General features: G+C 41.0%; 1 protein-coding gene across 8 annotated transcripts in view; it reads right to left on the reverse strand.

The window, feature by feature from the left end:
- The window catches only part of osbpl8 (oxysterol binding protein-like 8), a 226205-nt gene that overhangs the window by 65974 nt on the left and 132621 nt on the right, over positions 1-27610 (reverse strand). For all 8 annotated transcript variants that reach the window (XR_011887193.1, XM_072268210.1, XM_072268208.1 and 5 more), the window contains 6 exons: positions 14153-14223; positions 8113-8193; positions 6516-6617; positions 4004-4207; positions 2792-2876; positions 270-438 (listed from right to left, as the gene is read on the reverse strand). Coding sequence is in view for 7 of the 8 variants with exons in the window: in XM_072268210.1 (XP_072124311.1) it covers positions 270-438; positions 2792-2876; positions 4004-4207; positions 6516-6617; positions 8113-8193; positions 14153-14223 (712 nt within the window). In the remaining variant the exon portion in view is untranslated. The remainder of the gene's footprint in view (positions 1-269; positions 439-2791; positions 2877-4003; positions 4208-6515; positions 6618-8112; positions 8194-14152; positions 14224-27610) is intronic.

The raw sequence follows: 27610 nt of genomic DNA on the forward strand, positions 1-27610 counted from the left end.
CATCTCAAAATTATGCTCCCTCGTGGTAGCCTTCGTAATTATAGGTGTTTTCTTGCACCATTTTTCTAAATGTACCTCTGTAAAATGCATATTACCACATTAACAGCTCTAGCACTGAGACACTTTCTTTGCCTTTGATAGCTGGAGAAATAAGAAGGAAGTACACATGCCAGTTTATATTTAACACTTCCTGCCTAATTGGAAACTACCAAACACACGTGGAATGTCTCAACAGCCACTCATCATCCAGTGAACAACGAACAACTTACTGGTCGTGTTCAGGACTTTGCAGAGGATTTGCGCGCAGCAGCCCAAAGAGGGCAACGTGACAGCCCTCTGAGGAGTTTAGATCATATTCTTTGCCTTCTCTAATTGTAGTTCGCTTTAGGAGACTAGAACACTTCAGAGCAAGTTCCAAAGCATCCATCCAACATCTTCCTGCAAAAAAAAAGGTGCACATTACTAACATCTAAAGCACAAGGAAGTTCAGTATCTTGAACTATTGCTTCTCGTACCATTATAAGGCATGCCTTTAATCACTGGAGTTTAGAAGAATGAGAGGGGATCTCATTGAAACCTACTGAATAGCGAAAGGCCTAGATAGAATGGATGTGGAGAGGATGTTTCCTATAGTAGGGAAGGTGTAGGACCAGAGAACACAGCCTGAAAATACAGAGATGTCCATTTAGAACAGAGATGAGAAGTAATTTCTGTAGCCAGAGGGTGGTGAGACTGTGGAATTCATTGCCACAGATGGTTGGGGAGACCAGGCCATTGGGTATATTTGAAGTGGAGGTTTATAGGTTCTTGATTAGTAAGGGCATCAAAGGTTACAGGGAGAAGGCAGGAGAATGGGGTTAAGAGGGAAAATAAATCAGTCATGGTGGAACAAATTGGACGGGCTGAATGGCCTAATTCTGCTTCTATGCCTTATGGTACATGGTTTCAGATTCTGCCTGATCTGCTGATTATTTTTATTTCAGATTTCCAGTATGTCCTGAGTGTGCAGACAGATGGGGGTACTTCTAAATAAACAGGTTCAAATTTTTAGCAACAAAATGTTAGAGGAACTCAGCAAGTCAGGCAGCGTCTATGAAGGAAAATAAATAGTCAGCTTATCGGCCCAAGATCCTTCATCAGGACTGGAAAAGGAGGGGAAAGACATTTTAAACATTTTCTTTGATGGAGGAAAATAAACCGTCGGTGGTTCAGACCGAGATCCTTAATCAGGACTGGACTGGAAGGTTAGGGGGGTGAGGGGGAGGAGTACGAGCTGATGGTGATAGCTGAGACCAGGTGAGGGGGAAGGTGGGGTAGGTGGTGGAGGTGGGATGAAGTATGAAACTAGGAGGTGGGAGAGGTAAAAGACTGAAGAGGAAAGAATCTGATGGAAAAGACGGTGGACCATGGAAGAAAGGAAAGGAGGAGGGGAACCAGAGGGACATGATGAGGAGAAAAGAAGGGCTGGGTGAGATGGTAACCAGAATGGGGAATGGTAAAAGCGAGAAGGAGGGAGGGGGTTGAAATACCAGAAGTTGGAGAAACCGATGCTCATGCCAACAGGCTGAAGTCTACCCAGATGGAATATGGGGTGTTGCTCCCCCAATCCGAGTTGGAGGGTCAAATGTTATAAGTTTCTCATATATTCTTATATTTCCTTACAATGTTGGAGGTCATTTGGCCCATCGAATCTATGTTAGCTCTGAAAGGCATCCCTTCAATCCCAATCCCTCACAATTTGTGAGACCTATTCTCTCGTACATGCCCATCAGTGTCCCCCCATTCTTCCAGCTGCACTGGGGGTAACTTACTGCAGTAGTTAGGGCTGTATGGTAGCATAGGCTATTACATCACCAGTGACCCAGGTTCAGTTCCCTCCGTAGTCTGTGAGACTTTTGACATTCTCCCCATGACTGTGTGTGTTTCCTCCGGGTGCTCTGATTTCCTCCCACATTCCAAAGATGTTGGTTAATTGGCCACATGGGTGCAACTGGGCCAGAATGACCTGTTACTGTGCTGTATCTCTACATTAAAAAAAAACCTACTAGACAGAGTGTCTTTGGGATGTGGGAGCAAACTGCAGAATCCTAGGGAAGCTAACACTATTACAGTGAGAGGGTGCTATTTCCACGAAGACAGCACTGGAGTCAGCACTGTATTCCGGTCACCGGAATGTTTTCTGCTTTCTCCATTCTCCATGTTATTAAGGCATATCAGACACATCTGGCAGCTCACTGTACTACTTGATATGACTTGATAACGTGTAGAAAGTAGAAATAAAACCCCTAAAGCATCACAGGGTAATAAGACAAGTAGAAGCATAACGATGACTTATTTTCCATAAGAAGCAAGCAATGTCATGGCAATTAACTGTAACTCAACACCAAGATTTAATTGTGATCAGGTACAGGCTTGTTGAGAGCCAGGGGATCATGGCAAGCAATAGATTAGAAAAACTAGCTGGAGATCTGAAACATAAGCAGAAAATACTGCTGGAAGAACTCAGCAGGTCGGGCAGTATCTGTGCAAAGCAGTCAAAGTTTCATGTCCTGACCCTTCATTGGAACAGGTTAGCTTGCAGACTCCAATGAGTTTCACTCAAAAATTTCAATCAGGATTGCACATTTTTAAAAAAATTGCTAAAGGAAAAAAATGCTGCAAGAAATGTTTTTTCAATTGAAAATGCATATCATAACCTTGATCACTTTTTTATTTAGTTACTCCATTAATTCAACTCATAAAATTCACTGAACGTTCCAAGAAAAGAGATTTCTTTTACGCAAGTTCTTACCATCAGATTCTGAAGCAGCTCGAAATATCAGGTAACTACTGGGCAATGGCTGAGTTATAGATCCAACAGCTTCACCTTTTGGACCCTTTAAAACAAATTTGGATCATTTGTGCTGAATATCATATACTTTAAATAAGTAAAGCCTTATTAAATGAACAAAGACCAGGGCTATTTGTAGGTTATGTGTCACTCAAAGAAATCTTTAAAATTACAAAAAAATCTAAAACTTTGACATACTTCTACAGATGTATGGCGGAGAGTATCTTGACTGGTTGTATCATGGGCAGAAATGGATACACCAATACCAGGAACAGAAAGCTCTACAGAAAATAGTGAACACAGCCTAGTTCATCACAGGAAAAGCCCTTATCACCATTGAGCACATCTGCATGGAGCACTACCACAAGAAAGCAGCATCCATTATCAAGGACCCCACCATCCAGGCCAGGCTCCCTTCTCACTACTACCATAAGGCAGGAGGTACAGGAGCCTTAGGTCCTACATCATTAGGTTCAGGGAACCCAGAAAATTACAATATTTCGTTTATGAATCATGAACTTACTAACAGCTCTCTTTCTGAATAGCACTACTGCCACAAGCAAAATTGATCAGGTTAATCAAGACCAGTTTCTGAACATCTGAACTCCAAAGCACGGTCTATATCTGCATCTGCATACACAAACTGCTTAGCATCCAAATCTCCTTGATGAGTAGTGATTATGAGTAGGATATAGTGAGCCGCTTATTGTTTACCTATGCTATGCACTACATGCACTTTGAATTCAAAGTCAAAGTTCAAAAGAAATTTATGAAAGTATATATATGTCACCATATACAATCCTGAGGTTCATTTTCTTGTGGGCATTCACAGTAAATACAAGAAACACAACAGAATCAATGAAAGACCGCACCCAACAGGAGGACAACAACCAGTGTGCGAAAAAAACAAACTGTGCAAATACAAAAAGGAAGAGAAGAAAAATATTAACAATTATAGTATTAGACAATTAACCAGAAAATTAAACAACATTTTATTAACTTATTTGTAGTAATACTGTATTTGCACTGTGTGTGCTGTGTGTGATGTGAGTTTTGTGGGTGCACTGTGGTCTGGAAGGACACTGTTTGGTTGTATATATGCACAGTCAGATGACAATAAACTTGAACTTGAGCTTATGCACCGCTAGAGAGAAAAAAGATGCAACAACAAACCTTCACAGCCCAAATGGACTGTTCCAAGGGATGGAAGACTTTAAAACAGAAACCATCCTTCTTTGATGGCCTTTCAATGAGTTCACAGGCATTCAAAAGCACCGTTCCCACCCACTGGCCATTCTTTGGAGTTTTGTAGATTAGTAAAACACCAGGCTTCAGGACGCACCACAGTTTTGTCCAACTCTTTAACGTTCCACGAATCTGACAAAAGATGAAGTGAATTTTTGTTTAGCTAAAATAAGTTGCCCCGAGAAATATGAATAAAAGTACAATTCATGTTTTCAGCATTACTGCATCAGAAAGAAACATATCAATTTTCAAGTATTTGAATTAAAATAACCTGCCTTAAAGCTAAAAACGCACATCCTTTCCCTCATAGTCAAATCTATCAAGAGAGCTTGATAAATGCACAGTCAAGTGACCAGAATTCAAATACTATTTGCAAGTTATCTGGTCCATCATGATATAATTGTCACATGCCTCGGATATTGAAAGAAATCTTACTCAATTGACTGGTAACACAGACACGGTTGAATCATTAACCATTTATTCTAAAGTCCAAAATATATCCAGTGGATTCTGGTTTATTGGGCCAATGGTTAATCCGGACAGCCGCTTATTTGGGACAACTCTTAAAAAAACGAAAACAAATCGATAAACTATCGAGGTTCCCTTCGGTTATTTGGGACACTATGCTGCTTAATTGACGCAGGAGTCTGTTGTCAAACAGGTTCTAACTAGCATCAGTCGCGTGCTATTTGCGTGACTGTTAGACACCAAACTGGGCTTCGAGTAAACAGTTTTTAAAATAGCATCATTTGGGTGTGTTTGTGTTCAAAAATCAGCGATTTTTTTTGTCACTGATAGTTGGCGAGAAATAAGCAGTAAGACAATTCTGAATTGTTCTGCTCACTGCAGTTTCAAGCATTCAGGATTGGAGATGCCAGAAATGGCTGCGAGTAAAAATGAAATGATTTCACTACCTTAACAAATTCAGAATTTTCAAACACAGTATTTTCAAACTGTGTGTGAGTTCCTAATACTTATCGATGGAGGAATTTATCCGCATTGCATTCTTTTGATTCTAAATGAACAAAATCAGTGCAGACAGCTAGTCACCTAGTGTATGTAGATAATGGACTGCCTTCATACAATCCTTTCGGTGATTGTCACTAAGCACAGAATGAAGCCTTTCAGCCCACCACACCCACGTTACTCATCAAGTATTCATTACTTGAATCCCATTTATCAACAAGGACAATTATCCTTCAGATTCATGTATTTTTATCACATGCACATCGAAACATACAGGGAAATGTGTCATTAACATTAACAACCAACACAATCTAAGAATATGCTGGGGCAGCCAGTAAGTGTCGCCACACATTTCAGCACCAACATGACATGCCCATAACTTCTTGCTGGTCCATTGATCTTGTGGGCCACAGGATCTGTTCTGGGCCCAACACACTAAGGGAATCATAATGGAGCTCTACTTCATTCAGAATCTGAGGAGATTTGGCACGTCATTAAAGACCGTGAAAGGGTGGTAGAAGCACGGTGCATTTATATTTTTAACTGTTAATAATTCACTGATTTGTGTAAACAGAACAAAATTAAGATCTTTCATTATACCACTAATCAGAATCAGATTTAATATCACCAGCATATGTTGTGAAATTCATTAACTTTACGTCAGCAGTATAATGAAATACATGATAAATAAATATAGAGAAAAAATACTGAATTACAATAAGTATATATTCATGTCTATTAAATAGTTAAATTAAAATAAGTAGTGCAAAAAAAAAGAAATAAAAGTAGTATTGAGATAGTGTTCATGAGTTGAATGTCCATTTCAAAATCGGATGGCAGAGAGGAGAAAGCTGTTCCTGAATGGCTGACTGCGTGCCTTCAGGCTCCTGTATCTCCTTCCTGACAGTAACAATGAGAAGAGGGAACATCCTGGCTGGTGGGGTCCTTAATGATGGATCTTCAAGGAGACACTCCTTGAAGATGTCTTGGAGGCTAGTATCCATGATGGAGCTGACTAATATTTATTTATTTAGCAACACCGTGCAGAGTAGGCCCTTCTGGTCCTTTGGCCCACGCCACCCCAGCAACGCCACAAACCTGATTAACCCTAACCTAATCATGGGGCAATTTACAATGACCAGTTAATCTACCCGGTACCTCTTTGGAGGGAGCCAGAGCACCCGGGGAAAACTCATGCATTCCACGGACAGGACGTACAGAGACTTCCTACAAAACAGCACCGGAACTGAACTCCAAACCCCGGAATGGTCCAAGTTGCATTAGCGTGGCCCTAACTGCTACGCTACCGTGGCACCCAAATCTTTGAAAAAAAAACAAAAGACAGGTTATTGTTTTCTGTGTTTGTGATACAATATAAAATTGGGGAACTTGCATAACTGACCATAAACTTGTCAGAGTGTGAAGATCTAAATGAAGAAAAATGTTTATCTACAGCTGATAGCTACTCACACACCTTTAGCCAATCAGCCATGACTATTACAGACGGATCAGTAATGCTGCTGAGCAGTTCCTTGGTGGCTCTTTTCTTTTCTTCTCTGTAATTTTTCTTTTGAACCTGAAATCAGAATTTTTTTTGTAACAAAATTACAGGGGCATGGTTTGTAAGTTTGCAGATGACACTAAAATATCACAACCAAAGAAGGTTATCAAAAATTGCAGGGGATCTTGATCAGTTAGTAAGTGGGCCAAGGACTGGCAAATAACTTTCAATTCAGATAAATGAAAGGTGTTGCATTTTGGAATACATACAAAATGCTGGAGGAACTCAGCAGATCAGGCAGCATATTCCTGATGCTTCCTGATCTGCTGAGTTCCTTCAGTATTTTGTGTGTGTGCTTCTCTAGATTTCCAGCATCTGCAGAATCTCTCATGTTTATTATTTGCATTTTGGAAAATCAAATCAGACGAGGATATTCACAGTAAAAGTTCACGTCAAAGTCAAATTTGAGTTTGTCATTTGCACAAGTAATCTATGCAATGAAAATTTACAGCAGCATCACAGTCACACAGCATTAGAGACTTAACATACACAAGGAAAAAATAGTGCTGTTGGCAGAAACTCAGATCGTTTACGATTTAATCTTCAGCACAGAATGTGAGCTGTACAGTACTTAGTAATTTTTCATTACAAATGTTGTGTTTCTCGAAATAACACTGATCCTCAGAAGACAGTTCCTGCATGGTTTGCCTGTGTTTCCCTTTCTGTGTTCAAGTGCACCTGCATCAGTGTTGAAGGTTCTTGGGGAATAGCTGAACTCACGGTGGCCAATTCCTGAACAAACCTTTGCAGCTTCATTGACAGTTCTGCTGGCATACCAGCAATCTCACTGAAGTGAGATTGGATTAAAAGTCCTTTGTCGTTGGCAAAAAGTTAAAAATTTTACTTCATCAGTTTGGGCTGGATTCAAATAGAGTTTATTGAGAGCTGTGCCAAATTTCACATTCACAGGGAAGGTAGTAATTTACTTGCAGGAACCACAGTGACAATCCTCCCATAGTTGAAACTCTCCCTTTTGCTACATTTCAATGGTCTCTTATAGCCTTTGGCAGTGTGGCAAATCATAAACACAAGAGATTCTGCAGATGCTAGAAATCCAGAGTAACATACACAAAATGCTGGAGGATCTCAGCAGGTCAGGCAGCATCTATGGAGAAGAATAGAGTCGACGTTTTGGGCCAAGACCCTTCATCAGAACTGGAAAGGAAGAAGGCAGAAGCCAGAATAAGATGGGGGGAAATGAAAGTGATAGGTGATGACAGGTAAGAGGGCAGGTGGGTGGGTGGGAGAGGGGGGATAAAGTGAGAGCTGGGAGGTGATAGGTGGAATAGTTAAAGGGCTGAAGGAGGAGGAATCTGATTGGAGAAGAGAGTGGATCATGGGTGAAAGGGAAGGCGGAGGAGCACCAGAGAGGATGATAGGCAGGTGAAGAAGAGAAGGGGTAAGAGAGGTGCAATAATGCGGAATAGAAAAGGAAGGAAGGGAGAGGAGGGAGAAATTACAAGAAATTGGAGAAATCCATGTTGCTACTATTTGTAAAATATAAACTTACCTTAAGAGACTCTTTCTTTGTGAGTTTGCTTCCAGGTGAGACAAGATCCTTTTCCGTTCCATTGTATAATTTGGACTCTGACTGTAAATAATAATTTAAACAGAAAATTTCAGTTTTGTGGTGAAAAGAAACGGCAGAGGTGGCTGGTCTCACTGGGGACAAATATTACATTTGACTGGCCCAAATGTATAGCTGCTTCCTACATTCAGTGTCCATTTATTAGGTACCTCCTGTAACTAAAAAAGTGGCCACTGACTGCATGTTTCTGGTCTTCTGCTGCTATAATCCATATCGGTACGGCATGTTGCGCATTAAGCAATGCTTTCGGTATACCACTGTTATAACACGTGGTTATTTGGTTACTGTCACCTTCCTTCCTGTCAGCTTGAACCAGACTGGCAGTTTTCATCTACGTGAAAATCCCAGGTCAGCAGTTTCTGAGATACTCAAACCACCCCATCTGTCACCAACAATCATTCCACGGTCAAAGGCACGGTCAATCACATTTTTGAACCATTCTGATGTTTGACCTGAACAACAGCTGAACCTTTTGACTAGGTCTGCATGCTTTTATGCATTGAGCTGCTGCCACATGATTGGCTCATTAGATATTTGCATTAACAAGCAGGAATTTAAGTGTATATCCTCATGTTTCATGCCATGGCCCATTGAGTCTTTGTTGCTTTCAAATGATTTTACCAAGAAGAATAAGGGCAGCAGAACATACAAACATCAGCACCCTCCATGCTAACTTGACTAGCTCCTCCGTCATCTTAAATGATCCTGGGAATGAATGGGTTAACATATGAGGAGTGCTTAATGGCTCTCGGCCTGTACTCACTGGAGTTCAGAAGAATGAGGGGGTGGGATGTCACTGAAACCTACTGAAGGCCGACATAGGGTGGACACGGAGAGGATGTTTCCAATAGTGGGAGAGTCTAGGACCAGACAGCACAGATTCAGGAGGACGTATCTTTAGAACAGAAATGAATAGGAATTCTTTAGTCAGAGGGTGGTGAATGTGTGGAATTCACTGGCACAGATGGCTGTGGAAGCCAAGTCATTGGGGATATTTAAAGCAGAGGTTGATAGGTTCTTGATTAGTAAGAGCGCCAAAGGTTATGGGGAGAAGGCAGGAGAATGGGGTTGAGAGGGATAATAATCAGCAGTGATTGAATGGCAGAACAGACTCGATAGGCTGATTGGCCTAATTGTGTTCTTGTGTCTTATGGCCATGAGGTATCCAAATTCTTCCACCCAAGCAGTAAATAAACTACCAGGGGATCTTCAGAATATGGGAGCTAACTAGAGCGTCTGGGGAAACCTACACCATCACACAGAAAGTATACAGTCTCCACACAGGCACTGCCTGAAGTCAGGATTCAAATTCAAATTCAGACTGATAGAACTGTATGGTAGCAGTGTGAACTGTTGTGCCCTTATGTTGCTGAACTCTGTTTATGTGATAAGACTCAAATCGATTCATACAATGAGGCAAACATATATCCTCTAAATCTGCTGACTCAAGATCTTGTTAAATTAAACATCAAATTTCACATTAAAATTAGCAGGTTTGAATTTACCCGCCATTGAGCACATCTACAAGGAGCGCTGCCACAAGAAAGTAATTTCCATCATCAGGGACCCCCACCATCCAGGCCATGCTCTCTTTTGGCTGCTGCCATCGGGAAGGAGGTACAGGAGCCTTAGGACCCATACCACCACGTTCAGGAACAGTTATTACGCCTCAACCATCAGGCTCCTGAACCAGCGTGGATAACTTCACTCACCTCAACAGTGATCTGATACCACAACCTGCAGACTCGCTTTCAAGGACTCTATAGCTCATGTTCTCAGTTCCTATCTATTTATTTAATATTTATTTAATTAATTATATATGCATTTTTGTATTTGCACATTGTCTTGTTTTGCATATTGGTTGTTTGTCGGTCTTTGTTAGTGAGTAGCTTTTCATTGATTCTACTGTATTTCTTTGTTCTACTGTAAATGCCCACAAGAGAATGAATCTCTGAGTCATATATGGTGACAGATATGTATTTTGTTAATAAATTTACTTTGCACTTTGAGTCATGACAAAAAACTAATTGTGTCGGAGAGGTATAATGTAATGGGGATACCTGAGCTCAAGTGAAATGGATGTGGAAAGGACGTTTTCCATGGCGGGGGAGGTTTAGGGCAAGAGGGCACAACCTCAGGATAGAGGGGTGTCCATCTAAAACAGAGATGCGGAGAAATTTCTTTAGCCAGAGGGTAGTGAATTTGTGGAATTTGTTACCACAGGCAGCTGTGAAGCCCAGGTCATTGAGTGTATTTAAGGCAGAGCTTGAAAGATTCTTGATTAGATATGACATCAAAGGTTATGAGAAGCCCAGGGAGTGGGGCTGAGGAGGAGAAAAAGGATCAGCCATGATTGAATGGTGGCGCAGACTTGATGGGCCAAATGGCCTAATGCTGCCCCTATGTCTTGTGGTCAGTCAGTGGCAGAACCTCAAATTATCCCAGCAGTCAGAACAGCGGAGCAGATGAATGACAACGTGTTTATTGGAGACTGTCAATAGATGGACACTGGTTGGATCAATTCTATTTTTGCTGAAAGTCCTCCAGAGAAAAGTGGCCAACGAAAAGCGACAAAAATGACCTGATCATCAGAAGCCAACCACAAAAAGAGCCACACACACTGCAGGGAAGTGCATTTCTCCGAGGGCCAAACAGTTCAGGTTCCTAGTGTATTGTACTTTACCTTGAGCCAACAAAATTGAAGGTTATAGAGCTGAAGGCATTTGATATAAACATAGAGCTTCCAAAGAATAGAACACAAAATAAGTTAAGTTGCACTTAATATAAAATTTTGTGCCTAAAATGGACTATGAGAAAGAATGTGTTAGGAGTGGCGTTTTTTCATGTCCTCTGACAGCACAGTCAGAATTTTGATTTGACATCTCTTCACTAAATCATGCTCAAATTGTGTCAATATTTTTGTACTTAAATCTCTAGTCTGACACCAGAGGCTGCAAATAAAATCCCCTTCTTAAAGGCAATAGTGGAACAATGTCACTGGATTATTGATTCCATCAGGAAGATAATGCAGGATCATCTGAACTACAGTTCCAGAGAAGCAGGGTTTTGAATTAGTTTTATTCTGATTAGCAGGGTATCCAATACCAACACTGAGTCTCAAGTTAGCAGCAGCAAAACTTCAAAATCTCAAACAAGAGAAAGTCTGCAGATGCTAGAAATCCAAACAACACACACAAAGTGCTGGAGGAAATCAGCAGGCCAGATGGCATCTATTGAAAAAAGTACAGTTGACGTTTCAGTCCAAAACCCTTTGGCAGGACTGGAGAAAAAAAACTGAGGAGTAGACTTAAAAGGTGGGGGAAGGGGAGAGAGAAATACCGGGTGATAAGTGAAACTTAGAGGGGGAGGGATGAAGCACAGAGCTAGGAAGTTGATTGGTGAAAGAGACAGGAGGCCATGGAAGAAAGAAGAGGGAGGGGGAAGGATCACCAGAGGGAGGTGATGGGTGGGCAAGGAGATAACACGAGAGAGGGACAAGGGGATGGGAAATGGTGAAGGGGGGGTGGTGGTGGTGGAGGCATTACTGGAAGTTTGAGAAATCTATATCCATACCATCAGGTTGGAGGCAATCTTAAAGAAACATAGGGTGTTGTTCCTCCAACCTAAGTGTGGCCTTATCCCGGCAGTGGAGGAGGCCATGGATGGACAGATCGGAATGGGAGTGGGAAGTGGAATTAAAATGCGTGGCCACTGGGAGATCCCACTTGTTCTGGCAGACGGAGCGTAGATGTTCGGCGAAGCTACGTCGGTCTCACCGATATACAAGAGGCCACACTGGGATTCCAAATCTCAATGCAGCTATCTGCTAAAGCAATTCAACTAAATGTGCCTGTTCATCTAACCAACAAACAATATTAGCACGTTTGCATTGCTCACATGTTAGGGCATTGATTTGCAAGATTATTCTAAAGCTTTAGGTCTCATCTTAATGACAGCATACTACAGTAAACTGAAGAAGTGTAAGTCTGCGGATCAGAAAATGCATTACCAAATTTATCCCTGAGGTTCGAAGTAGTTTTATACTTCCAAAGGCTAAATTCCTACTGGTGTCAGTCAGTTAGATGTTTGCCATTGTTGGTCCCGACTCTGAGAAACAACATAAAAAATATAAGAGGGACACTTTTATACTGCACTGACAAAGTCTTTCAGATGCAATATAAAACTGAAATGAATAGAAGGCAGTGTACAGCATTCCAAGTAGCTGATGCACCCTTCTTAAGTCTTCCTGTAGCCACCATTCTGTTTTACTTGTAATCTCACTAACTGATAATGTAACAGCTGTACCAAATTCATGCTCAGGTAGGTCAGCTTTGACTGGTCTCCTGGTGCACTCCACTTTTTAATAACTCACCTTTTATTTTGAACACCAACTCTGCATGGCCTTTCAGTTTGCTCCTATACTCAGAAGCAAAGCCAACATTTACAAAGCATATGTCAGGATTTGCAAAGCACTTTGCAGTCAATGAAGCCTTTTCATCGTGATTCTCTGGTGTAAAAAAGAAAAAATAGCAACTAATCTGCCTCTGCAGCCATTCCTTTTTCTCTATGAGCTTCATGTAGATAAGGAAGTTTACCGCCCTCTGGTATATATGACAATAAACCAATCTAATCTACACAAGCAACAAATATGCTCTGCACATTACAGTTAATCAGGATAAACTTCCTGGATGCCTGTAGAACTACCAAGGTCACACAACATCTCACAATGCACAAAAACTACAGCAAACTGTCATGTCAGCAGAAAAGGTCACTGGCTGTAGCCTACCATCCCTGCAGGACCTGTAAGTGTCCAGGACAAAGAAATGGGCAGGAAAAGTCATTTTGGACACTCACCACCCATCTCATTCTAATATGATATTTTTAAGCATCCATACTTTCAACAATAAGTCTGAATATCATTTTCACCTTGGTTGCCTAGTGGTCTAATGCTAGCTGAAAAGAGAAAGCTCTTCTGAGTGAATCTGATGGAAGGCTGGAAAGCTTCCAAGCCAGATCAGACAAAACAAATAAATTCCCAATTGACACAGTCACAGTACTTTGTAATCTGCTACACAGAGATTGAATGGTTACTCAGTACTGGCACTTAGCTGATTGAGAATCTATGTCTACAAAGTGCTTTACATTGTCCTGAGGACATCTCCAAATGCAAGTCTTCCTAAAGATAAAACTCAGTTTGAGAACAATTCTGTCCTGGTAAAAAAAACATACCAATATCCTCTATCATTGTCCCATTTCTGCATGGTCACAAAACTCTGGTTAGACCACACTTGGAATAATGTGCTTAGTTTGGGCCACCTTATCATAGGAAGGGTGTGGAAACTTTGGAGAGGGTGCAGAAGAGATTTACCAGGATGCTGCCTGAATTAGAGAGCATGTCTTATCAGGATAGGTTGAGTGAGCTGGGGATTTTCTCTTTGGAGAGAAGGAAGAAAAAGGTGTCTTGACGAAGTTCCATGATGATGAGGCATAGAAAGAGTGGACAACCAGAGACTATTTCCTGTGGAGGAAATAACCAATAGAAGGGGCATAATAGAAAGGGTGTTTGGAGGAAAGTATGGGGGTGGTGACAGAGGCAAGTCTTATTTTTACATCGAGAGTAGGAGGCATGTGGAATATAGTGGAGGTGGAGGTGGTGGTAGAGGCAAATGCATTAAGGATGTTTAAGAGACTCCTAAAAAGGCACAGGATGAAAGAAAAATTGAGAGCCATGGGAGGGAAGGATTAGAGTGACCGTGGAGTAGGTTAAAATGTTGGCACAACACTGTGGGCCGAAGGGCCCGTACTGTGCTGTATGGTTCTATGTTCTAAAAGCATGTCAGTGATTTGGATCACTCATCCTCTCGTAGCTTATCTTCTGAAGTTTTCCCCTCTAAATGCAGGCGAGTCACTCCAACTGTCAGATTTTGTGTTAGGGAACAGAAAAATATGGAAAATATTGTACCTTGCTTTTTGATATTGTGTGAGTAGAGTCATCCTTTGATATGGACACATCATCTCTGCCTCTATCCAAGCCTAAAAGAAAAAGTTGTTAAATAACATTAAGGCACGAAATTATTGTAAAAGACAGCAGTAACCGAGACAGGTGTAAACCACATGCGACAGCATGTTTAAAGAGTCTAGCAACAACCTCCAATTCTGAATAACATTTACTGCAAATCATTAAAATAATTACATCTACAACAAAATACTGCAGACTCTGGAAATCTGTAATATTTGCAGCATTATTCGTTTGACCTATGCAGATAATGCTCAAGACAATGGTGACTAAAAATAGATACGTAAATATTAGCTCAGCAGTTTCTTTCCAGATGGTGTTTATATCCTTAATATCATCTGCACACCTCAAACTCAAGACTGTTGTTCAACAGTCTGGGGATTAGAATTTGAAATCATTCACTGTAAAATCCAGAACAGAGATCATACTGACCCAAAAATCTCTCCAACTTACATATGTACGCATAGATGCTTATAAACAGAGAAAGTACAGTTGATGTTTTTCACTTAAATATGTCGTATAAACATTGAACACTGATCAAAGAGCACAAAAGAAAATAAGTTATTTTCAGACAATCAAGATTGCTTGAAGTGGGTAATTAGAGAGAAAACACCATAGTTTTGATGACAATCAGTGCCCCTCTTGTGTATTAACATTGGAAGTATATGTTGGATGGCAAATCTCAATTCCAATTCCCTCGGAAGCAGAAATCAGGCTGACATTTTAACGGACATTTTATTTTCAAACTGCTCTCAGAGGAACGTAAAAGATGTGCTTTTGTTCAATGCAATCTGACTGACAATATGTGTACAGTAATAACGATTAAAACTCAAGTACTTTTTTGATGGAATTTGATTAAAGGAGGCATGTTCATTTGGAAAATGAACCGCTTTTCATATGATCTCAGGATCTCTTACAGCTAAGTGAAGTAAGACCATATGGCATAGAAGTAGAATTAGGCCATTCGGCCCATCGAGTCTTTCTCTGTCATGGCTTATTCATGATCCCTCTCAACCTCATTCTACTGCCTTCTCCCTGTAACCTTTGACACCTTTACTAATCAAAAACTTATCAACAACTACTTTAAGTATATCCAATGACTTGGCCTCCACAGCCACCTGTGCCATTGAATTCCACAGATTCACCACCCTCTGGCTAAAGAAATTTCTCCTAATCTCTGTTCAAAAGAGATATCGTTGTATTCTGAGGTTGAGCCCCCTGGTTTTAGACTCCCTTACTAAATATACTCCTATGTCTTATGGTCTTATATGAACCTACAAGAAGCAATAATTTAGATTTAACCAGCTTTATGCAAGCAATTAAAAATATCATTCATTTAACACCAACAGTGGCCATGTTGTTTTTTACTATATTTTCAAAGTAGAACACATATCATTTGCAGGTGTATACCCTCAGTGGTCACTTTATTAGGTACATCTGTACACCTACTCATTAATGCAAATATCTAATCAGCCAGTCATGTGGCAGCAACTCAATGCATAAAAGCATGCAGACATAGTCGAGAGGTTCAGTTGTTGTTCAGACCAAACATCAGAATGGGAAAGAAATGTGATCTAAGTGATTTTGACAGAGGAACGATTGTTGGTGCCAGACAGAGTGGTTTGAGTATCTTAGAAACTGATCTCCCAGGAATATTGCTCATAACAGTCTCCAGAGTTTATAGAAAATGGCACAGGAAACTAAAACATCCAGTGGACAGCAGTTCTGTGGGCAAAAATGCCTTGTTAATGAGAGAGGTCAGAGGAGACCAGCCAGAGTGGTTCAAGCTGACGGGAAGGCAACAGTAGCTGAAATAACCACGCATCACAACAGTAGTGTGCGGAAGAATACTACACGTCGAATCTTGAAGTGGATGGGCTACAGCATCAGAAAACTAGGAACAAACACTCAGTGGCCACTTTCAAAGGTACCTAATTAAGTGGTCACTGAGTGTAAATCTGCTAAAATATCCGTTTGCTAAGGATTTTGGAGCCATTTAAGTTAACCAAACAATTGAAAAATCTTTGGCAATGTCTCAACATTTCAGCATAAAGGTACTTCCATGGATCTGTAGTATAGGTCAAGCATGGAGTTATGAACTGTGCAGTAGGCTGTGTTGCCATGAATATACTCTGACAGCGGATTATCACACAAACCTGAATTAATCACATCTCAAGAATGAAGCAAGGCTGCTACTATTTCAAAACAAATCAACCATTAAAAAAAAAACAAAAATTCTAATATGGCTCCAATAAGCATCAATGAAGGATTTAGCATGCTAAAAGATATAGAAATTGTGAAATGGTATCCTTCATTTTAAAAATTCTGCATAAATCTTTACAGTAAGTCTTCTCAAGCATGTAATCTTTTCCCTAACAATATAATAAGATTAATTACAGTCATTGGCACAATTTCATAACTAAAAATATGCTACTGCATGCAAAACAGTTTTAAACCTCTGGTTTCCTCTTTTGTTTCAAACATTTGAATCCCCAAAAAAAAGCAGTTCAATCATTTTAAATGGACAAAATTTAAGACTTAATCAAAACTACTGTGCTTGAAAGCCATACAGAGACTGGGAACCCTGCAAATTGTTGAGGTACTGGGGTGAAATGGGTGGCATGAGGTGGAAGTGGACACGGAATCTGACTTCATTGCTCCCATCATGGAGGAGGTACAGGAGTTTGAAGACACAGATTGAATGTTTTATGAACAGCTTCTTCCCCTCTGCAATCAGATTTTTGAATGGCTATGGATAATACCTCACTTTTTGCTCTTTTTACACTATTTATTTATTATTAACAGTAATTTTTTTATGAATTGCACAGTTCTGCTATCACAAAACAACACATTTCATGATATATGCCAGTGATAATAAACCTGATTCTGATTCTGACTTGTACCTCAGCATGGGAAATTCTTGACTTTTGGGTACTGTGGTGAAATTCCTCCCCTCAGTGGTAAGGTTAGGGTGACTGGATGACTGCCCAAAATACTGAAAGAAGCACAATCATGGGGTGAGAAACACAAAATGCTGGAGGAACTTAGCAGGTCAGGCAGGATTAATGGAGAGGAATGAACAGTTGACATTTTGGGCCGAGTCTTTTCATCAGGTCCTGATGAAGGGTCGCAGCCTGAAATGTTGACTGTTTATTCCTCTCCATAGTGCTTGACCTGTTGAGTTCCTACAGCATTTTGTGTTTGTTGCTCTGGATTGTCATCATCTGCAGAACCTCTTGTGTTTATGACTATGCTGAGACTGGATGACCATGATTTCTCGTGCAGTCAGCGAAGTTGTTTACAATGGGCTACAGAATTTTCCATTACATCTCAGAGTGCTTACAAAGGTACCTTGCCAATTAACATCAGCAACATAAAAGCTCCACACTCACATTAACAATTTCAACAATGCACATCACTGTTTATAGTTACCTAATTTTGGTTACCCATCCTCCAATCTATGTGATTGCTGATTAGCAATGGTAATGACTTTGCTTCACAAACACATTAAATGCAATTGATATTTAAATAAATATTTATTTCACTTGTGTTGGGCAGCATGATAGCACAGTGGTGATTGCATTAGCTTTACAGTATCAGCGATCAAACTTGAGTTCGATTCTTGCTGCTGTCTGGAAGGAGTTTGTACGTTCTCCCTGTGACTGTGAGGGTTTCCTCCCACATCCCAAAGACATATAGTTAGGATTAGGGTTAGTAAATTGTGGGCATGCTAAATTGACACCACTTGTGGGCTAGCCTAGCATAATCCTTGCTGATTTGATTTGAAGCAAATGATGCATTTCTCTGCATGTTTTGCTGTTTCAATGTTTATGTGACAAATAAAACCAATCCAATCTTTGTTAAGATTCATTGTGATTGGGCCGGCTGGTGGCGCAATGACATCAGCGCCAGACCCCGGAACGGAGGTTCCCGGGTTCGAAACCAGTCGGAGCCACTCCCGAGTACGCTTTCCACCCGTGCCAGATTGAGTGTTGAGATCGCAACTCAAACTCGTAAAATAAAGGGGAAAATACTGCGAAAATGTCTGTGTGAGGAGTGGCGCGCCACACAGACTCTCTCTCGCTCCTGCTCCGCGCCTTGTAAAGGCATGAAAAAGACATCATCGCGTACACGCACGGACGCATGCACACACATGCACCCGCCAAAAAAAAGAATTCATTGCAATCACTGGTTATAACATTTAGCAATTCAGAATTCATAACAAGAATGAAGCACTATGTTTATGTTTACTAGCTGATGGCCTGTGGATGCTGCTGACAACACTTCCACTAAACCTATCCCTAAATTTTTTTACACAGGCATGTTTTCTACTGAGAGTGGTGAGTCCCTGGAATGTGCTGCCTGGGTTATGGTAGACGCAGATAAATCAGGGGCTTTTAAGAGACGTTTCAATAGGCACATGAATGTGAGCAAAATGGAGGGATGTGGACAGAAGCGATTAGTTTAGTTGGCGATTTGAATACTAATTTATTCGGTTCGACACAACAGTCTGGGCTGAAGGGCCTTTTCCTGAGCTGTACTTACTGTTTTATGTTCCATCATCTAATAGACTCCAAAATGAACTGGTAATTAAGATCAGATTAGTGGCATCTACACTCACACTTGGGAAACGGATCAGGATAAGAGGATACAGATAGACCAGATGCCTCCAGGTCAACATTCCAGAATCCTGACTCAAAATTCAAAATTGTTTAATGTCATTTCCAGCACACAAGTGTAAAGGAGAATGAAATAATTGTTACTCTGGGTCCAATGCAGCACAAAAAAAACACAATAAATATAAATACGTTAGATAGTATAAATATATAGATTGATCGTATGTCCATAAAGTGTCTGTACATACAATGACTAACGAGAAATGAAGAAAAGGTGGTGGTCGATTAGTGAATGCAGGTGTTGATCAGGCTAACTGATTAAGGAAAGGAACTGTTTTTGAGTCTGGTGTTTCTGGTGTGGCTGCTACGTAGCCTCCTTCCTGATGGGTGAGGACTACCAAATTATATTACAGGTTGACCACCGATTTTCCAGCACCCTCGGTTCCTGAGCCTTGCTGGATTAAAAGAGGTCATGCAATAATAATGGCAAAAATGGACTTTAGAAGCTTAAAAACGATTATTAATTAAACAAAAATTAAATATAAATGTATTAATTACTGTGTTTACAAAGAATGTTGCTTCTTGGTTATCTTTTTAAACATTTCATCCAGGCAAAGTTGTTTCATGTGTTTTGATCTCTCCCTGTGTAATTTTTTTTGCATCAAATAAAAATTTATTAGCTCTTGTTCCATCACGAAGGTACATTTCTCTAACCCTTTGATTAAATCATGCAACAATTCAACTAACTTGTTAACAGTAAATCTTTCAGTTTCATCGTCATCGCTGCCATCTTCATCACTTGCAGTGTTTTTATCAGCACTCAGAGAACACCGTCTATCATTTCTCAGTTCGTAAGCTGATGCACAAAACGTGTCTCATCGTCAATAATCATCCACTCACATAGATCTTCTTCCTTAAGACTACTTGCTGTATCTTTGAAAGCAGGTCCTGTAACACCTTCTGCATATGCAAGCAAATCATGAATAACTACTTTCTTCTTTGGTACATGCAATCCTGTAAAATAGTTGCATGCTTCTTCTAATTTCATTTCTTTATGGAACAGCTTAGTTTGGTTCATTATCATACTATCTGACAAGTCGACTCCATCCCTCCAATGCTGGCGAAACCATTCAGTCATTACTCAGTCATGCTCAGTGCTCTTACCAACTTTCAGAGAATTGCAAATTTTTTTCTCTTTGGTGCTTTATATCATACACAGGTAACAAATCAATGCCATGTAAGTCACACAATTTATGCACAGAAACACCTTGGTCCAGTTTTTTCAACATTCCAACCTTCTCTTGGATCGATATGGACTGATGTTTATATTTGACACCACCACTGGTTCTTGCAGTAATCTTAGAAGCTGCAGCTAAGGTTAAATTTATGTAAAATAAGCAAAAATAAACAAAAATAAGCACAAAATATTGGGAGTACCACCAACAAGTGCAATGCAAATAATAAAAATAGCGTGCTTTTGTCAAAATGAGTCTCACTACAGATGGCACTGCATGCGCTTCACACAGTGCCATCTGATGGCCACCCAGTAAACTACATCCCGTAATTTCATCTGAATTAAAAGAGGTGCCAAAAAATTGGTGGTCAACCTGTAATTATTTGTGAATGTGCAGTGATTTACCCCTGCTTCTGTGGCATTTAACATGATCCAATGATATAAACATTTGGAAATTCAAAACTCTATTTCCATCTATTAGAAAAGAAATCCATGCATTGTTGTTCTACTCTATGTGTTAACAGCTCCATAAAATCCAAAGAAATGCAATTCTTTCTGAATAACCATGGATGGTTCGTGGGTTCCCTCACGGTAATTGGGGCTGCCCTTTGGAAGCTTTGTCGATCATCATGTTGGCAATCTTTTGACTATCTAGTAAGATGACGACGCGTTCGATCGCAGTGGCTACTATGGGGTCAATCAAAGGTGTTATTGTCCTTTTTAAATGTACTTTTATAATTACAAGATCCAGCTGGACATTAAAAACTTAAAGTACAGCAAGTCTACCCCAACAACAAGTTACTCACTGGCGAAGAAACTGAAGGAGCTGGATGTGGTGTAGATCATACTGCTGCCTGCGTCAGAGAGGCGTCAGAGAGACGTCGCAGGAATCAGGGCGTGAACACGGTGTGCAGTCTAATCAGCGAATGATCATCTTAGTCACTTTTCTTGTGATTGCAAGACCCTATTGGACATTGTTAATGTGGAATGTTGCAAGTCTAATTCACAGGTGTTTTGGCGGATGGCAGGGGACCTTGGTTGTGCTGAGGACTAGGCCTCAAGCCATGGAGTCGCCTGTTTGCAGTCACCCAGGAGAGAGGCATTGGACTCTGTGCACTCCACTGGAGCTGGTATGGTACGGCACGGCATCCAGGCTGGAGTTGTGCTGCTCCCAGTGTTCACTTGGTAGAAGACAAGCTGCATTGTGTTCGACTGCAGATTGCTGCAACGTTCACAGACTCAGGGCCCTGGACTAAATTTTTTTGTGTGACTGTATTTTACTGATATCTTATATGTGCTATATGGTTCTTGTGTCACGTGTCACTGTTGGTACTGTGTTTTGCACCTGGGCCCCGGAATAACACTGTTTTGTTTGGCTATATTCACGGGTATTCACCTATGGTTGAATGACAATTTAACGAACTTGAATCTCCACTGCAATCCTTAATTCTCTGGCCTTATGTGTTATAAGGTTGTCTAAGTATCAATTGGGATTGACTCACTTATCAGATTCCTTCTTCTTCAGCCTATTACCTCGCAGCTTCTAACTTCATCCCCCCATCCCATCCACTCACTTTACCCCTCACCTGTCTCACCTATTACCTGCCAGCTTGTACTTCTCCCTCTCCCCACTTTACCCCTCACCTGGTCTCACCTATTACCTGCCAGCTTGTACTTCTCCCTCTCCCCACTCACCACTTTACCCCTCACCTGTCTCACCTATTACCTGCCAGCTTCTCACTTCATCTCCCCCCTCCCCTCCCCCTCCACCACTTTATCCCTCACCTGTCTCACCTATTACCTGCCAGCTTGTACTTTTCCCTCTCCCCACTCACCACTTTACCCCTCATCTGCCTCAACTATTACCTGCCGGCTTCTCGCTTCATCCCCCCTCCCCTCCCCCTCCACCACTTTACCCCTCACCTGTCTCACCTATTACCTGCCAGCTTGTACTTCTCCCTCTCCCCACTCACCACTCACCACTTTACCCCTCACCTGCCTCAACTATTACCTGCCGGCTTCTCGCTTCATCCCCCCTCCCCTCCCCCACTTTACCACTCACCTGGTCTCACCTATAGCCTACCAGCTTGTACTTCTCTCTCTCCCCTCCTTCTAATTTTGGCTTCTTCACCCTCCCTTTCTAGTCCTGATGAAGGATATCAGCCTAAAACACTGACTGTTTATTCTTCTCCATAGATGCTACCTGACTTGCTGATTTCCTCCAGCATTTGGTGTGCATTCATCTAGATTTCCAGCATCTGCAGAGTCTCGTATTTATGGCATCCATTCTCAATTGTCTTTTCCTAACAACCTTTCTTCTTGTCTTCAAAATCCAGTTTTCCTTATTGTATTACATTGAAATTATTCTCCACAGGCTACAAAATACTCAGTATTATACCAATGCAAGGAGTTCTTCATGATACAGAAACTGCAATTTAATTGAAATTGGGAAGTCTTCATATATAGCAAATAGCCAAAAAGGTGAAAACCAATTTTAAATTGCTTAAACATTCAATACCTTCAGAAATTAAGAGGGATTTGGAGGTCCTGTAAATACCTGGTCTGTGAGATTACTCGTTTCTTTGTTAGATCTGCTAAAAATTAAGATCTCTACCTCCCTAAAAGAACATCATGAAGTTGTTCATTGCTGGAGGCAATCTCAATATTAAAGGAAACCTACACTCATTGACCATTTTATTTGGTACACCTGCTCTTTAATGTAAGTATCTAATCAGCCAATCATATTGCAGCAACTCAGTGCATAAAGGCATGCAGACATGGTCAAGAGGTTTATTTATTGTTCAATCCAAACATCAGAATGGGGAAGAAATGTGATCTAAGTGACTTCAAAATTCAAAGTATAATTCAGTATATGACTCTGAGATTCATCTTCCCGCAGGCAACAATGAAGCAAAAAACACCATAAAACCCTGTGACAGAGCAGGTCTGCCTCAAGTAATTTCATCCCCCACCCCACCCCCAGTAGCCCCATAATTCTCATTATCCCTGTCTGGCAGTGCAGATGTTATGTTGTTGGGTGCACATGCTGGGCTGATGTGCAGCGTGGACACTTCTGTTTGTGCTTGCGCACTCCAGGACAGTGGCCTTCCTTGGCGTGTCCTGTACGTTGTTGCTTCCGATTTCGGGGAGGGGGACTGACTGATGGGTTGGGGTGCCTGTTTGTGCTGGCACATGCTCTGTGCTGGCTCAGTGGAAGAGTTCACTTGGGGGGATGGGGAAGAGTGCTGGCTCCTGGAAAATGGTTAGTCATTGATTGATTTTGTTGTGCGGTGTCATTGTGATGAATGTATTTGTGGACATTTGTGACTCCAAAGAAGATTATGAATTCCTTCTTTTCTTTTTATGTAATTGTTCTGGCTCATGGTAACAACTCCCCTCTCCTGCATTCCAAAGAATGGACTATCCTTTTCCTCCTACAGTAAGGAGATCCTTACTCAAGCAACACACACAAAATGCTGGTGGAACGCAGCAGGCCAGGCAACATCTACAGGAAGAAGCACAGTCGACGTTTCGGGCCGAGACCCTTCGTCAGGACTCGGTCTCGGCCCGAAACGTCAACTGTGCTTCTTCCTATGGATGCTGTCTGGCCTGCTGCGTTCCATCAGCATTTTGTGTGTGTTGCTTGAATGTCCAGCATCCTCGTGTTTGCGTCCTAACTTAAGGGCTCATTTTGGTGTAAGCGGGGAGGGAGAGAGGATGTGGTAAGGTGATGTGTTTTACTTTAGATTTATGGTTTGGAGCTGTAGTCCTAAAGGTCTGATGGTATATATCTGCATTTTCTCTTTTGTCATTGTTGTTATTTTTGCCATTTTTTTGCACTGTAAATATTTCTGCACTTTTTCTAAAAATTTTCCACCTTTGCACTGAGTGTGCTATTGCAGCCTGCCATCTGATTTTTAAAGTCCACACTTGCATAAGAGCACAGGATCCTCACCAAAACCCACAATGTGACAAACCCCTTTAAAAAAAATCCTCCCAACAAAGACCATCAAACATCCAGTGCACAAAGACAAAAGAACAAATTGCACGAACAGCAAAAAACCAGCAAGTAACATACAGAGCGTTAAACATCAAGGGCAGAGTCCTTGAAACAGTCCAGGAGCCGTAGCCACTGAGCCAGCCAGTTCAGCACTGTATCGATGGCCGCAGGCTGCAGCACACAGAGCCGGTCCCATGCCAAAGCACCTCAATCAAATCGCACAAATTGTGAAAAAAAGAGTAAACAAAAGCACATGGAGACTGTGGAATGATTGTTGGTGCCAGACAGGTTAGTTTAAGTATCTCAGAAACTGCTGATCTCCTGGGATTTTTATGCACAACAGAGAATGGTGCGAAAAACAAAAAACATCCAGTGAGAGGCCATTCTACGGTTGAAAACACCTTGTTAATGAGAGAGATCAGAGGAGAGTGGACAGACTGGTTCAAGCTGACAAGAAGGTAACAGTAACTCAAATAACCACGTGTTACAACAGTGATGTGCAGAAGAGCATCTCTGAATGTACAAAACGTTGAACCTACAGCAGCAGAAGACCACAAACATACACTCAGTGGCCACTTTATTAGCTACAGGAGGTATCTAATAAAGTATCGACTGAGTGTACATAAATCTACACAAATACGTCAAATCATCCAGACACCACTGCCAGCTAATTCCTTACCATTTTTGTGGCTTTAATACACAGTTGTCATATTAATAGCTGAGGCAAAATCATAATCTTACTTTCAACCTGAAAGCAGCAAAAGATTAATTTAGTTACTGATGAACGTGTTCCTCAGTCAAAGACAGTGAACAGTCCGAGATGGAATTGTCAATGAGTAAGTGTGCAGAGGTCAGATTGTTGAATTATGTACTCTTCTGGAACTGTCACAAGAAAGTAATCTAACCCCACAATTGACAATTTGCATAATTGTCATTAAATGTAAGAATGAAAAGGCATTGTATGACTTATTCGTGTAAATAATTTTTGTTATGAAGGAAGCTTATGCAAAAAGGTAATGACAATTTCCTTAAATGTTTCTTTCATTTTCAGTCAATTAGCAAGTACTTACTTAAGTGCTGCAGATATTCCAGGTTGTCCAAAATAAGGCATAAAATAATTCTATAAACAAAGTGACTGATAAGCATTGTAACTGAAACTGGCACATTTTATCTCGACAGTCTGTACCCAATCTAAACTACAGCTCTCTAAGCTAAAAGAAAACACATTATGTTTTTATCTTTTTATATGTTAGTAATGCTTTAAAAAACTGCAAGCTGTTGTAAGAAGAGCAAATAATACTACACACCTGATAATATTGGAGCAAGCTCATTGTAGCCACCAAAAGAAGCATTTCTGGTGAGTTTCCGTCCATCAATACGGGATGAGAGCACACTTGGAAGCCCGGCACACAGGGAGAACCTGCGGCGCGTCAGATTCTCGTCCTTCATGTTGTGGATATTCAGCCTGAGACACAGGTCTACCCATAAGCTGAAATCAGTGTGCCGCTCAGGTGGAGGCTGAAGCAACTGCAGCTGCAAGGCTACTAATCAATGACTGAACAACTAAAGGAAAATGCTGGTCCCTGTGAACAAGACGAGACACTGTACTCTGCTCCCAGCAACGGGACAACAAAATGATAGCAGATTTACAGCAATGTAGCCAAGTACCTCCTTATTTATCCTTGAATTTGGAGAACACTCTTTTTTAAAAAAAAAATTGCCTTAAGTAATCCCAGAGCATTAAAACTTGTTTTTGAACTTTAAGTTAATATCACAAACATCTTTGAAATCTATAAAGCACCTAATCTCTCCATGCCTGACAATAAAGTTAGCTCCTATATTAATTCCTCTCTGCAATATCAGCGAATTCAGTTCATTTTGCTATTGAGTCACAATCTCATAAATTTTCTCTTCTTTATTCCTTTCAATTTTAATTAGAATATAATTCAAAATTAGGAGAAAATTAGATCTACAAATTAAACTATTCCCTTCACTTATATTTAGTTAAAAGATATGTCACGCAGGAAGCAATTTTACTCTTAGACTGCTGTCTCCCTTTGGGATTCTTTTATACCAAGAACATCAGCCATCTGGTTGAGAAACGTTTTTTCTAGAGGCCCACCATATCAATGGTGGTGGATGCAGTTTCGATCTCAACATTTAAGGGAAATTTGGATAGCTACTTGGATGGGAGGGGTATGGAGGGCTTTGATCTGGGAGCAGGCCAATGGGACTAGGCAGATTAAGAGTTTGACACTGACTAGATGGGCTGAAGGGCCTGTTTCTGTGATGTAGTGTTCTATGACTACATCAGCATGTAACACTATTAAGGTGTTGACACCTGATAGCATGAACATTGATTTCTCTAACATCCGGTAATCTCTCTCCCCTCTCCTTCTCTCTTTTTCCATTCCCCATTCTGGCTTGCCTCTTCTCCTCACCTGACTATCACCTCCCTCCGATGCCCCTCCTCCTTCCCTTTTTCCTATGGTCCAGTCTTCTCTCCTATCAGATTCCTTCTTATTCAGCCCTTTACCTTTTCCACCTATCACCTCCCAGCTTCTTATTTCAACCCCCCCCCCCACCCCCACCCAACCACCTTGCCTTCATCTGGTCTCACCAATCACCTGTCAGCTTGTGCTCCTTCCCTTCCTTTCATTTTCTTATTCTGGCCTCTGCCCTCATCCTTTCCAGTCCTGATGAAGGGTCTCAGCCCAAAATGTTGATTGTTTATTCCCTTCCATAGATGCAGCCTGACTTGCTGAGTTCTTCCAGCATTTTGTGTGAGGAACACCAATAAATAATGTGAACTCCCACTTAAACCACTGAAACTGGATACCCATCTAATTCATGAGAACTGGACTAGACATGGCTCAAATGCCAAACAAAATCAACACCTGATTTTCAAATTTCATGTATTAATAATAATCTCTCAGGCAAGACTTCAACCTATACATCAATAAAGTTTTCAGAACTCTTTGCGAAGGTGCATGCTCAAAATTGGGATGGGTCATAGTCCCTACACATCTGTGGGCTCCAGAAGAGAGACATGAGCATGGATTCCCATGCATTCCTGACCTAATGAGATGCCCAATACACAACAGCAAGAACAAATTTATTCAATTATTAACACTAGGACAAGGACCATGGTGATGAAGATAGCTTAATTTCATGGGGGGCTTGAAATCAACACTGGCAGATCTCAAGGATGTACGCTTAGCCCATTGCTCTATCCTCTCTACATTCACGATAGTATGGCTAAGAAGAGCTCATATAAATTTGCAGATGACACATCTATTGTTGGCAGAATTTCAGATGGTGAGGAGGCAGACAGGAGCAACATAGATAAGCTGGTTGAGTGTTGTCGTAGTAACAACCTCGCACTCAATGTCAATAAGACCAAAGAATTGATTGTGGATTTCAGGAAGAAGAAGTCGAGTGAACACAAACTAGTCCTCATTGAGGGATCAGAAGTGGAAAGGTGAGTAATTTCAAGTTCCAGTGTGTCAACGTTTCTGCGGATATATCTGGGCCCAACGTATTGATGCAATTAC

Source organism: Mobula birostris, chromosome 9, assembly GCF_030028105.1.
Source record: "Mobula birostris isolate sMobBir1 chromosome 9, sMobBir1.hap1, whole genome shotgun sequence".
NCBI lineage: Eukaryota > Metazoa > Chordata > Chondrichthyes > Myliobatiformes > Myliobatidae > Mobula > Mobula birostris.